Source organism: Tauraco erythrolophus, chromosome 7 (genome assembly GCF_009769465.1).
Source record: "Tauraco erythrolophus isolate bTauEry1 chromosome 7, bTauEry1.pri, whole genome shotgun sequence".
NCBI lineage: Eukaryota > Metazoa > Chordata > Aves > Musophagiformes > Musophagidae > Tauraco > Tauraco erythrolophus.
Window position 1 is genome coordinate 37,675,705 of NC_141471.1, and position 14,137 is coordinate 37,689,841.

A 14,137-nucleotide genomic window follows, 5' to 3' on the forward strand; every position below is an offset into this window, starting at 1 on the left:
GTGGATGCCACTTACAAGTGCCTCTTTGTGGCTGTTAATAAATATCACTTCCACACTTACAATTATATTTTGCACTCCAGCTAAATGACTATGTGATATTGAAGATATATCTTTCTCTTTTTACTTTTTTTTCAGGCAGTGCTGTTAGTTCACCTTTAGGAATTCTTTAAGCCAGCATTTGGTTTACACATTTATTTGATGTGTAGGTGTCTTTTTTCCCTTCAGCTAAAGCAGGATCTCTTTTTACTGTGAGTTCTCAGAAATGTTCATTATTAACCAGGAAACTATTGCACATGTTTGACTTTTTTATGCAAATAAACGAGTTAAACTTTTATACTTATTCTGGATAAAACTAAATTCTCTAAAGAAGCCTATTTGGGGAACTTTTCACTAATCAATCTAAAGCCATTTGTTTGATTTGAAGTGAATTTTGCATATGCTAAGAGAGGCTAAACACCAATTACAGATTTTTCTGGCTTAGCAGAGGTAAGAGAAAGGAAGGCAGCCGAAACAGAAAGAGCTCTCAGTAAGGCAGCCTTGATGAGAAAGTTCTGCATAGAAGAGCACAGCACTGCATTCAGTACAATATCCATTTTAAAATTTAAAAACTCATCAAAAATTAAGGCAGTAAATAGGCTATAACGTTGCTCCTGTCCAAGTATGTTTCCATTACAATTAAGTAATCAATATGCAGTATTTATTGCTGAAAGATTACACATAAAGAGAACCACATAAAAGGAACCGTGTGCTTAAACCTTCCTGGCTTTCCTTTAGCTGCCGTTTAGCTAGAAAGAACACTATTTTTCCCCAGAAGCAGCCTTGTTAAATGCCATCCAGCATGTTCTATATAAATGCTGTCTACTCCCAGCCCTCACAAATAAAAACAAAGATGATAAAAGAAATGGATAAAGAGATGTCAGTTTGCAAAGAAAATACTGCGTTATATTTCCTGAAAGCTGCACAAGTCAACCTTACAAACTTGAAATATTACAGATTTAGTTTTACAAGTCAATCACAGCTATATATTTGGCCTCGTAATTACTGTCAGTTTTGACAGAGAAGGCAATAATTTTTTTTCCTGACATGTGAGTTTCAATAAAATCAGGTAGCCACATCACAGAACACTTTCTTACACAGAGAATTAAAAGGACTTCTCATAGAGATAAAGAATACTGCCAGGATTAAATATATGTCATACATTCAATTAAAGAGGATGGAAAAAAAAAAAAAGGTCTGATCCAAAGCCTATTACAAGGATGAGGACATTTCTATTTACTTGAATGAACTCTGGAAAAATCCCTTTCTGTTCTCAGAAGAGGGGAAAGAAACAAGAGACAAAACTGAATACTACTTTTATCTTTTTTCCTTATTTCCTAAGACATTGAGACACCAACATGGTAACTAAAATTTAACTACTTGAGGTGAATAAATGGCTGCAATAGCTATTTTGCTTAAAAATGCATGAGTGAAATGCTTTTCACAGCAATTAGAATCAATGTTATGTTGCGCATACTCAAAATTCATTTAATATCTGGTACAGCCAAGCAAGCTTTAAGGCAAAGCAAGGTGCATGATACTTGAAAGAAGCCTTTAAGCTTTTTAAAAGATATTAATCGTGGCCAAATTAATTGCTGAGGTAATGAACTAATATGCTTGTTGTGAGAGAAACAGTGAACTCGGTTCCTGCTTGGAGCTTGTGAACTTGAAAGGGAATGAGGAACATGGGAACTCACAGAGCAGCGGCATTTCGAGTATACCAGCCAAAGGAAAACTAAGACTGGACTTGTATTTATTCTGCCATTTCAGAGCGGTGCCTGCTCTCCGCTGACTTACAGAATTGCAGGAAACTGGCCTGGAACAGACCCTGGGAGGTCATTTAACACATGCCCCAGCCTCAAGGCAGGAACCACCGCGGTTCTGTCATTCCTAGCAGGTGAGTTCATCCCTGGCAGGTTCTCCAAATCCTCCGGAAATGGGAATTGCAGAAGCTCCCTAGGCAAGCCACCCCAACGCTTCACTGCCCTCGCCGTTGGAATGCTTCACCTTCTCCCTCATCTGCCTCTATCTGGGAGCAATGTAAGCCTGTTATTTCTTGGTGTCACCCGATGATTAACATGATCCCATTTAGCAAAATAGGGGTGTAAGACTTACTGTGAAAAAAAAGGTCACTCAGGCATTCCTAACGTGAAATGGAGCAAACGATAAAAATTACCAATTCAGAGCTTCTTCTACCCTGTGTCACCCACCCTTCGTTCGAAAGGTGTGGAATTATACCCCAGGCAGAGCAGAGCAAACGCTGCACAGGCTCCCGGCTAGGCAAGAGCCATATTTCCTGCTACTTTCAGAATGTGCAACTCCATTAAGTCCTCAGGATTGGACTTAATTATGAGAGCAATAAATTTGGCCTAGAGAAAATAGAATATACTGGGAGACATGGGGACTGTCAGTGGCCCATATACAGATGTTACAATTCTGTGTCACTACATCCATATAGCAAGATAAATCTTCATTATTATACACTTACTCCTTGGCTGAAAGGATAGAGGCACAGCCAAAGCATTCATCTGCCATTGACAGCTGTCTATAATAAAGGTTGCTGAAGACAGTAATAATATCTGTCTCTATACAATTTAGATTTGGTAAGGCAACGGAGGGGACAATGGAACAGACAGGGTCAAACACAACTTTTCACTACACCGGTGTACAGCTGGCGTACCTGTGACATTTTCAGAAGAGTAAGTCCCCATTAATCCTGGCATAATCCATAAGACCTCAGCCCAGAGTCTACAGACCATCAGTGTGTGAACCAGGAGTTCAAAATGAGTAGCACATAAAATACTTCCATCTGGTCACAAGAACAATCTTACACCGAGGACATCTTCTCTGGGCAGCTGGAGATCAAAACCACCAAAGCCATTCGCTTTGTGTTCAGAATACTCGTATTTGTTAAGTGCTGGGCACAGAGTGATTTTGAACATCAAGAAATACTACATAGATAAACTGGCATCTGATATCCAGGTGGCTAACTCATGGTTAGGGGTATTTAGGAGCACTTCCAATGAAGTCAAGGGAACTACACGACTGAATGCTTACTATTGTCAAAAAGGAGTTAACACTGTGCCCTCAAATTAAGAATTACCTACATAACTTTCATTGAGGTTAAGGGAGAGTCACATGGCTAAATTCCCTTGTTCCAGACTATACATGCAGAACTGACTCTGTTTTCAAGAAGCAGCCACTGGAAAAGATAGAAGACGTTTGTGTCACTGACAACTGCCTACGTTTCAATTTTTTCCTGTAATACCAGCAGAAATGACAACACTTGGGATGAGCAGAACATTCAAGAGCCCACAGACATAGGAAGGGCAGACGCTAATAAGTATTATGATGAATGTATTCTGAATAGCTGTAGTAATTTCAGTTAATACATTTAGCAAACAGTATGTCTACTGTTACTGTTAACTAGACAAAATTATTGAAATAATTGTCTGAATTATCACAATTAATTCATAATCAAACACTGTTTACCAAATGAAATAAATATGCTCTCAGTAACAGGTCAGTACTCTATTCAATGATCCCTGTGAGTCACTCTGGTCCATTTTAGACTGAATTACCATAACACATATTCCCCACATTTCAAATGTTACGACATCTAAGCAAGAGCATTTTGCATGAAGGCCTCCTTAACAGGGGCAACATCAACCAGAACGTGCAAAACAGAATCCCACTGAAATACATTATCTTTACCATTTAATGAAACGAGCATGATAAAATCCCTTCGTGGTCCACGTAGGCTTCTTGGAATCATCAGCTCATCTGAAGACAGGTAAATGGGAACGTATCACACCACAACTTCATATGCCGTTCTGTCAGATCAGACTATAATTCAAAACCCCGATCCACACCTGACGGACAAACACCTGCCTAAATTGCTAGCTCACTGAATTTATTAGAGATGTTCAGTAGCAACACTGCAGCTGAAGGGCCCAAGATACTATTGAACATCGATCAGTAAGGATCAGCTTTCAGCAAAGGGCAAGCCAGGCAGGTCTGCATTCTCCACTGCTTGCCCAAGTCTGACACAGACCACCACTGGTTCAGGTTCAGGTTCGCACTCGCAAGTAGACAATTCCTTGGCCTCACCCGAAACATCAATTTGACCTAATTCTGTAAAAATCTGACGTTTCAGGAAGACGACTCATGGTACACATTGTCCTCTTCATAATTTTGTGTAAGTAAACAGATGCACGAGTTCAGTGAAGACAGAGTGTTTACAGAAGTGCAAGCCATAAATATGGCTTAGTGGGAGAGCTTATTTTGGATGATGCCTCTGCATTTTGGAGTTTCACTTACCTTCTAAAAATTTACAAAGCCCATGAGAGAAGATGCTTGTTTCCTGAATGCTGCCTTCAAAGCAGTGCTAGATACATTAGAGGGAAGGCAATTCCGGTCACAAGTCAATAATGACCTATAGGTGACCTTGGGTGGCTGTCTTAAGACAGTAAGTAGCTGAATAGGTAAACTCAGTCTAGAAGTGGTTAAGTACCCGTACCATCTACAATGTGCCAGTCTCAGAAGCAGAAAAGAACAAATAGATAGGAATCTGGTTAGTTTACAGACCTTCCAAAACTGTTCTCATAGTCGATAATGTGAATTGCCTATTTTTTTGTTAAGTAATGGAAATCTAGATGCATAGATTACCCGCCACACATACACACCTCTTTCATTGTGGTCTAATGCCTTAAAACTAAGCCCAAAATTAGCTTGAAAATAGGGGGAAAGATTTGCAAAAAATGAGTCTGGACTATTTTATTGACACACGTAAACAAAAATTAGTGTCACAAAAGACAGATTTTCATAAGAGGCACCTGATATCAAAATGCACTAAGAGTGCTATCACAATGAGAAATGTAGGACAAGAGAAAAGTTACTAGAACAAAGCCTTTAGGTAATTGGAAATATAATTTTTAAAAAAACTTGAAATACCATTTTTCTATAGTAAAGGTAGTATGGCTATTATGAGCATGCAGACATAAACACCTTTTAAGAGAGGAGAAAGCAGCATCAAAACATGATTGTAAGCAACTATATAATAAAACACACTCCATCCCACACATACATGTGCATTCATGCCTGGCTGTTTTTAATTTAAATATAAGGAAAGAATGGCAGTCCTCTCAGAAGAGAGCAGCAGAAAAGGAAGAACGTCCCTCTGCTTCCCTGATGTCACCCGACTCTTTTCACATTTCATCGTTTCCCTTCCAAACTGAAATAAGTCTGAGAGGCTGAAGACCGCCAACGAATAAACTGAGTTGCCCAACGCCTGTCAGACTGTCTGCGCTCTGCTCTTCTCGTGCTGACCCTATTAGATTTGACTATTAAAAAGCAGCATTGGGCCATGTCAGCTCTTGGGCGGGAGACTGCCAAGGCACGCTTCCATGCTACTGGGATTTGAAAGATTGGTAATGATCCCGTGTAATACTTTTTTTCCTTTAAGCCAGGCAGTTCTGCACAGGGGCCAGTTCTATGGCGCTACATACCCTGTCTTGTAGTACGAGGTGTAAAACTAAAATCCTGATTGCCTGTGGCCGTTAAAAATCCCACAGCACTATTTACAAATATGCAAGCAATTACAGCAGACTGGAAGTGGCCAAACTGGTAAATTTATTCTGCCAACATAAATCCTCCCACTGTAACTGAATGTGGAATTTTTTTTTCATCTCACAGCATAAACTTTAAAGTCTTGCTATAAAATGCTCATTAGCCATCAAATATCTTTATGGAGTAGCACTTGCTTTACAATAGAGGGTGCAAGGAAGTTTGTTCTATGGTTTGTGAGACATCAAGGCTGCTTTAGAATAAAAGTTCCAACACATCAGTTTGCTACAGCAGAAAATTAATAGAGATAGACTGGGTTTTAGTGGCATTTGAAAGCACCTGCCTCTTCGTCTACCAGCAGCTCTTCTTCCCAGACTGCCTGCACTGTTGTACTTGATTCTCCCACACATTGCTACGAGACGACACTTTGGATTTTTAAGTTTTTCCTGCTAATTAAAAGCTTTCTTCCTCCCAAAAGGCTGGGAAGAAGCTGACATTTCCAGTTATAAATTAGACTCATGGTGGCATAGCTTTCAGGTGCAGAGATTTTTCCTCTACTTTGCTTTGAACCCTGCTCCCTGTGAATTTCTCTGTGTGGTAGTTTAGACTAAGGAAAATTCCAGACAGCAGAAACAGAATTGTCTAGATCCTGTTACAAAATCACTCCGAAAGAAATCCATAAAAGGCTATGATGTAACAATTCATGGCTTATCACTGCCTGATTTGCCATATAATTTAAAGAGAAAATATAAATATATTCCTTGGCTCAACACAGTTAGATAAGAAAAGCAAGATCCCTTTGACCTGCACATCCCATCACCATCTCAGCACCCCTTTACTTTTTCCTGTAGCAAATTCCTGACCGGCCAAGTCACAACTTTATCCCAGAATCAGGAAATACTGTGCTTACATGCAGCTTGAAGCACAATTTTATTTTAAGTCCACAGTCTCAAGTTGGTTGGTGCTGGCCCCTCACAGTGAGACACAGGGTGCTGGGCAGGAAAAGAACTCTAAAACAGAGATGCAGTTTGGGCAGAGCACTCTCCACTGAGCTCAGTGTCAGTTTTTTTAAATAAAGATGGAATTAAGCAGACACTTGTCTGAGAAATGTCAGCTTCAGAGACTCTGGTAAGTGAAGGTCTTGCAGTTTATCACTACATTGTGCTATGTAAAGTGGAAAGTTGTTTATAAGGTTTCCATGCATACACTTCTTCCCACAGTTAAATACTAATAAAATTTTCATCAGCTTGAGAGAAAGAGATGAGAGAAGCATGAAATGGCTTATGCAGCTGAAGAGCACGTCATTGTCATTCACCTGGGTACTTCCATCCCGTGTTCTAATATTTTACAGCTTTCCTACAGATCCCAATGAACTTCTTCAAGCCACAACTCTGATCTACAGCCACAATTTCATTTTGTGTTACCTGAGATAGAAAAATGGATTTCTATCTTTTGGCTACAGAGAAGTCTGTGTCTTTCCTTTCTTTAGTTCAGCTTACGGAAATAATTGCATCTCTTTCAGAAAGAGGACAAAGAGTATTCAGCAAAAGGCCCTTTGAACTTGTATTGCCTGTTTTTGAGTTACTGTTCTGAGAGCCTGATCCAGAAGCAACCGAATTCAATAGCTTCTCAGTTTCAACAGTCTTTGGATCAGGTTCTAAAGGGATATTCTTTACGCTCCTTCTAATGCTGTGTCATACTCAGACTGCAGAGCCAAAAAGAAGAAAGTCTATGCACTTGACTTTGAATATAGAATAAGATCTTAATTAGCATTCAAGTTCAGCTTAATTCCAGTCAAAAAAAAGTTTTTCTCATTAATAGAGGAGCAAAAGGTAAGTTGATGCACATCACTTCTCTAAATTTTATCCATAGTTGTCTCTGATGGAAGAATCAGTGCATACGCTCCCATCAGTACATGTAATTAGTGGCAGTGTGCATAAAGAGGTGTATCCTAACTAGAAGCTAGAAAAACATGTGAACCAGTTGTCTGTATAGAGAAGTACACGAAAAAACACTGGAGAGTGGCATGATTATATCCGGGTGCCTCTGCCATAAGAACCATTTGTATTACCCTTACTTCTCTGAATAAATTCAAATGACAGCCCCATTTCATTTCTTCATTCAGTCTGGAGGCCAGATGGCATTAGAATCATTTACTTCACCTTGTTGTGCTTAATTACTACAATCAACACACTATTTTCCAAATTAATCATAACAAAGTAATTTCATTAGTAACACAGCAGGCTGTTGAATTATTAGCATCATAACAGTTTGCAAACAATTAAACTTTATTTGAACCTTAAAAATTTGCAGAGTAGAACATTATTGTAAGATCTAATGGCAGCATAGTACAAATCCAGAACAGAGCAAATAACCAAGTAAAACGCTGTAGAAAATATGACTTACAATCACCTTTTAAAAAATAGCAGTTTTACTGTTCAAGGAAAGGCAGGTGCAACCTAAGTAAACAATGAAAACAAAGCAATTATCATTTTCTGCCATTGAGTTTTGTTTAAGTAGCATTAACAGAGATTTTCTTGTCCAAAAAAGGCTATGGTATTTGCACGGATTTACACGACTCATCCGTGGTTCGTTTCTGGCTTATTCCAAGACGCTGCAAGTGAGTTTGAGGACATCTTTCACGTTTTGAACTTTAAGGGCAGCTTGTTTACGCCCCCCATACGTATTAAGGGGGGAGGAAAAGCCCTAAAGCAGAACTACAGACAAAAGACACTTTATTTCTCTCGTCGCCACCACCCCGGAGAGGCAGCGCAGGGCAGCCCCGCTGCCCATCGCTTGGGGAAGGACTCCCTCTCCTGGAAAAACGGCAGAAGCGGCGGCACCGGGGCCGGAGGCGCACGGAGGGGGAAGGGGACGGGGGGACGGTCTCGGCCTCCTCCCGTGCCATGAAAATTTGGTGCCATCTACCGCCGCGGGCGCGCAGTGCAGCGCAAATCAGCGCAGCCCGGCCCAGCGCAGCGCAGCGCAGCCCTGCGCGCCGCCGCCGCCCTTCGCCGCTCCCATCCCTTCCTGCGGGCACTGGCACAGCCGCCCCCGGCTGGGCACCGGCGTCCCCGCACGGCCCATGTCCTAAATCAAGTGTCGTCTCAATGACGGAGGGTGGGGGAGGATTTACCTCCCCCCCAAAAAGTAGGTGGTGGTGGAATTCGGCATTACCTAACTAACAAAAAGACATTTCGGTGGAGCAGATTTATTACGCTGCCACGTTAACAAGAGAGAAGGAGCTTTTCTAGCTGTGATATTAACGCTTCACATTCTGTACACAATCCACTAGTATACTTGATAAATTAAAGTAGTAAAAGATCTGAAGACTACAATCTATCATTTTAATGCTTCACCGATAACGTACAGAATCAATTTCAATGACTATCTCTTTTCTAAAAAATTACAACGAAACTCTGTACCCTGTTTGAGTCTTACTAGAATCCAGTGCATCATCAAGTATCATGCATTAGCTAAAAGAGAAGTGAAGTTCTCTTCTCTTGCCCAGACGAGTTGTGGATGCCCCATCCCTAGAAGTGTTCAAGGCCAGGTTGGATGAGGCTTTAAGCAACCTTCCAGCAGAAGGTGTCCCTGCCCATGGCAGGGAGGTTGGAACTAGATGACCTTTAAGATCCCTTCCAACCCAAACCATTCTAGGATTCCAAAATAAAGCACAACATTTTAGCTTACTGAAAGGATCCAATTCTGAGTTCAGACCAAGGTTACCTTCTAACTCACAGTGTTTCCCGGGCCTGCCTGAAGCACAAACAGCACAAGCAACTACAAGGGGACCTGCACAGGCTCAGCAATTTGCAGACCGGCTTGACCTGCCCCTTTGGCAGATTAAGGGTCTCACAAATCAAGTGAGTAGGCAGATTCAAAAAAGTTGATCTTGCATGCTAATAGTAAAGCACATCTCCAAAACAAGAGCATTTAAAGTATTAACTCTGACTTGCCCAACCCCTCGTCCACAAGTGAGAGTATTTTAGAGTACTAAGACTGCAGGTAGCCATTATTAACCTGCATAGAGCTGAAGATGTCTATCGCACAACGTGTATCAGAAATTCCACATATCAACAAGGTATCCAGATTTGACTCTGTGAAAGTATCTGTAAGGTACAGATAAAATATTTTACAGAAACACAGATAAAAACCTTTCTTACGTGCCATCTGGCTCATGTTGACTAAGTAAAAATATTTTTTTTAATATATTATCTTTTTACAAATTTTCACATAATGCATATCTCCAAGTCAGAATGGTATCAGAGTAGTATTACCACACAGGCTGATTTATTATATCAGCAAAAGAATCCAGCCTTCATTTTGTGGTAACAAAATTTTAATTAACAATACAATACTAAATATATGAGAAAAATAAATCGTTGGCTAAAACATAATACAAAAACATTTGGAAGCAGAATACCCTGAATACTTGCAATATTACCCATAAATTTCCCTTCATTTTCCTAGGAAACTGTACAAAATGTACAATGACCATTAAGATATTAATACATGCTTGAACTTAGTAATAGTATTCTACTTTCGAAGTTCAGCTTAATTTTTCTCAATCTGGGCAAGAGGAAACCACAGCCAAACTCCCTGAAAGAACACAAACCTATAGCTACACAGAGTGCTAATATGCTTAAGAAAAGAGCAACAGGCACTATTTGGCTGCTTGTGCTCCATATGTTAATTACTATCTACTTCATTCATTTCCTAGCATTACAATTCTATAAAAAGTGGCTAAGAAGAACATTTCCACACAATTACGATCAATTACTGTTTTTAATGTTTAATATACACAAGGCAACGATCTGACTACATTCACTGAAAATACAAAATGTGTAAGGCAGAATCTTCTTTCAGAGGCCGAGTCTGTAAACTGCAGCTGCACACCACTCCTGATTTCAAGTGCAGATTTCTCCTGATTAGGGAGAGGGAAGTTGAAAGCACATCATTAACCAAAAAACTTCAAACACATCTATCAAACCCAGTCCAAATATCTATCCCCCTCCACAGTTTTCTGCACAGACACATACATATTACTAAAGTAATAGAACTAACTAGAAAGTACACCAATTTTATTTTACAAAAAAAAAAAAACGAAAAAAAAATCTGGAAAAGGAACATAGTTATAAAATACATCATCTTTTGTGCACTGTGGTTCAATCCTTCATACAGAATCCCAGAAAAAGTCCTTTAATTGAACCTTCAATATATTTTGCCATAATCTTTATGTTAACAGGACTCCTACAAAGGTTCCAGGAAAGAAATACTTATGAAACAGAGAACAAGGGAACATATAAGCCATTACAGAAGATTGGATTAAAATGTACTTACCCAGGCCTCTCAAATATCATACATCTCCATTATGTAGGCTTTAGGCACCAAGCCAATGGTTCCCTTCATTTCTCCTACCCACCAGCCAAATCTATTGTACTCCTAATTGAAAACAATACGCAATATTAACCTTTAGTCTGATATAAATGCAATAGAGTTTTGTATGCAACTCCTTATGGATACTTTCTCTTATATACAGTCATAATCATTTCAACTGAAAATTAAAACATTCTATCTTTTTGTTAGAGGCATTCACATGCAGAGCTAGGCAAAGACAGCAGTTAAATTTTCAAAAGGCTAGGCACACTCAGGAAAATTTCTTAATTACAGCCACGCTTCTCTGTAACACCTACTAAAAACAGATGACCTCTCCATTCTCTATTCATCACAAATATAAAAATCTTATCTTTGTAACTAAAATCTAATAGCACAACGTTGACATATAAGAATCAACTGGGATTCTTTCAGTATTACAAGGCTAAACTCTAAGAAACTTACAGTCGACTTATTTTAAATACTACTTCGCTCAAATGTGAAGGGAACACTATATATCTAATACATAATCTCCTCCTACAGACAAAGTCTACTATTGCTTTAGGCTTGCAGAAAATTCTGCGGCAGACCTCATATGTCTGACAGATGACTAATGTACTTTTGTTTGAAATTTGTTTAGGCTTAGTGAGATAAATATGAAACAAAATGAATTATAATAGTTTAAAGAAATAATATCTTCCAAAAGCAATACCAAGTAAGAGTATTGTGGGATCCAAATTTAATTCTTTTCCTATGAGGTAAATATTTTAAGATCAATCCTAACAGCGGTTCAATAAATTGTAACAGCTGAAATTGCACGCACACGTATATTGAGTTACAAATGAAGCATTATTAAAACAGAGACCCCATTCAAAATGGAATGATTAGTAAGATAGAAATTACTTTGGAACAAACACAGAAAATACAAAATACACAGATATCTCTGATAAGCAACATCTGCTTCCTCCTACACTGCTCTTCTGATGAGGAAAGCAAAGGCTGTAGGATTTTGAATTAATGGTCCTACTGAGATGACACTTTAAGCTATTATTTTGACTGTAAATTTTTTCAGTTATAAATAGTCAAGTGGAGCTTAAGGGTTAATGGAGTTTCATTAGAGCCCGAGCTATAATGATTTGCTGCTGGCATATTTGGCCTGGTCAAGGGTTCTGTGAGGTGCTCGGTGTAGTCAAGCTCTCCCTGTGCTTAACTACGGTGAAACCCTGTTGATGGTCCACCTTCATGTGGGCCTAGACTTTCTTTTTTTGGCCATTTTTTTTTCTTTTTTTTTTTTTTTAAATTTAAAGAGGCTTGCATGCAGGCACACACACGCTTTTTTATTTTCGTATCGTGCAAGGCTGAACACTAGCCTTGAATTAAACATTCTCTTCCTGCTCTTCACAGTGAACTGGTGATTTAAAAGATTCTATCCTACCATCCATAAAACACTGCAGTAAGAGTGCTTTAAAGAAAATCCACATAAAAAGCAGCAGGAAAACCTTCATTTACGACATGAACATACAAACTAGCTGCAAAAATAATTCTACCTTCTTCCACCTTCTACTGTAGAATAGACTGCTGAGACGGGTCTTGGGTGAAAGTCTAGAGGGGTATCTGAATCTGATTCCCAGTGCAAACTGCTCTCCACAGAAGTTAAGAACCGCTCATAACCCTTCCCATGGGGGCACGTTACACCCCAAATCCTTAAACACTAAATAAAACCGTGGAGCTGAGGTTTATAATGTTGCAGATCAGCCTGTTTAAAAAAATCCTATGTTTTATCTCACAATCCACTGGTTAAATATACAAACTGGATTTCTAGACTGAACTGGGAAATTGCTGAAAGGAGCAGTACTCACGTATACTCCTGGAATCTCAGCAATAAATCTCTCCAACAGAAAGCAACAAAAGATTTTAAGCTGTTACATGGAACTCATGAAGTGACTGACAAGAGTGATTAAGCAAGTTTTGCTAGACATCAGCCAAAAAAACAAACAATACATGAAATGAGGGAAGTCGCTTACTTAAGCGGTCATTAAATTGCATATGACAAATGGCACAGAAAAAGCCTGTGGACCACATTATCCATTGAAAATGTTCCACTTAGCAACACTACATGAACTTAGAAATAATTGTTTTTAAAGAAACAACTCAGATACCTCAAATTAAAATGAAAAGCATGCTGCTGTTTTGAAAACTTCTGGGTTTTGCTGCTTACTAATACACCACTTACTGCTCTGGCATGAGGCTAAGTGAGAAGATGAAATGAATGTTGATGTAACAGACTAGTAAACTAATTTAAGGATTCACTGCAACCATTATACCGTACAGACAATATCGCAACACAGAAGCTTTTACTTTACATTACTATTCTTTGCATGGGTCTCAAGAGCACCATGAATCCCAATTAAACCATACAAAGTCTACAGAAGTCCGAACAAAAACATAATGCAGATATCGGGCTACCAAGAATATAAAACTTTACTCTCAGGTTTTAGAATAATTACTTAGCACTCTCTTTTAAACTGATTGAAGTACAGACATTTTTCTTTAAACTCCTAACCACTCCTTTCTGTCCTCAGTACCACAAAAGAGTGCTGACTAGTCAGGCAGACAAGTGGTGTCCCCCCGCCAAGTCTTTTCTTGAAGTCACATGTAAAATCTGAATAGATGTATTATTTCTATCAACGTTATCAATTATAAACTCCTTCATAGCAATATAACTTAATTAATACATTGCCATTGTGAGGTCCATATGTCTATTACTGCTGCTTAAGATGTGAAAGAATAAAAGTCTAAAGCCCACATTTGTGGGAAACAATGATTAATAACGCAGAAAGATATGAATACAGTTAGGAGTTACATATGAATTCTTAAGAGTTGGGAAGCACGGTGCTTTCGCAAGCAGCAGCTTCAGATCTCAGGTACCACTGGGTTTACCATCTGGTATCCCTCACTGCATTCAGCTCTTAACATCGCCACTAACATAGGCAAGCGACTATACTTCAGAAGGACTGATAAAATAATGAAGAGTCCTTTAATCTACAGGAAACCATTGTAGTCAATTTATAAGAAATATTGCATCCCTTTGTAGGATGTGTAATTATTTTCTATTAATCATGCGCTATAAAGCTACATTATGTGGTTATTCTGTTATCAC

The 14,137-nt window shown here is 39.0% G+C and overlaps 1 protein-coding gene across 4 annotated transcripts in view; it reads right to left on the reverse strand.

Annotated features, from left to right (window-relative positions):
- Positions 1–9,964: 9,964 nt before the first annotated feature.
- SKAP2 (src kinase associated phosphoprotein 2) overlaps positions 9,965–14,137 on the reverse strand; it is a 123,561-nt gene continuing 119,388 nt past the window's right edge. For all 4 annotated transcript variants that reach the window (XM_086614721.1, XM_086614722.1, XM_086614719.1 and 1 more), the window contains 2 exons: positions 10,945–11,046; positions 9,965–10,528 (listed from right to left, as the gene is read on the reverse strand). In XM_086614721.1, coding sequence (XP_086470847.1) covers positions 10,954–11,046 — 93 coding nt within the window. In that variant the 3' untranslated portion in view covers positions 9,965–10,528; positions 10,945–10,953. The remainder of the gene's footprint in view (positions 10,529–10,944; positions 11,047–14,137) is intronic.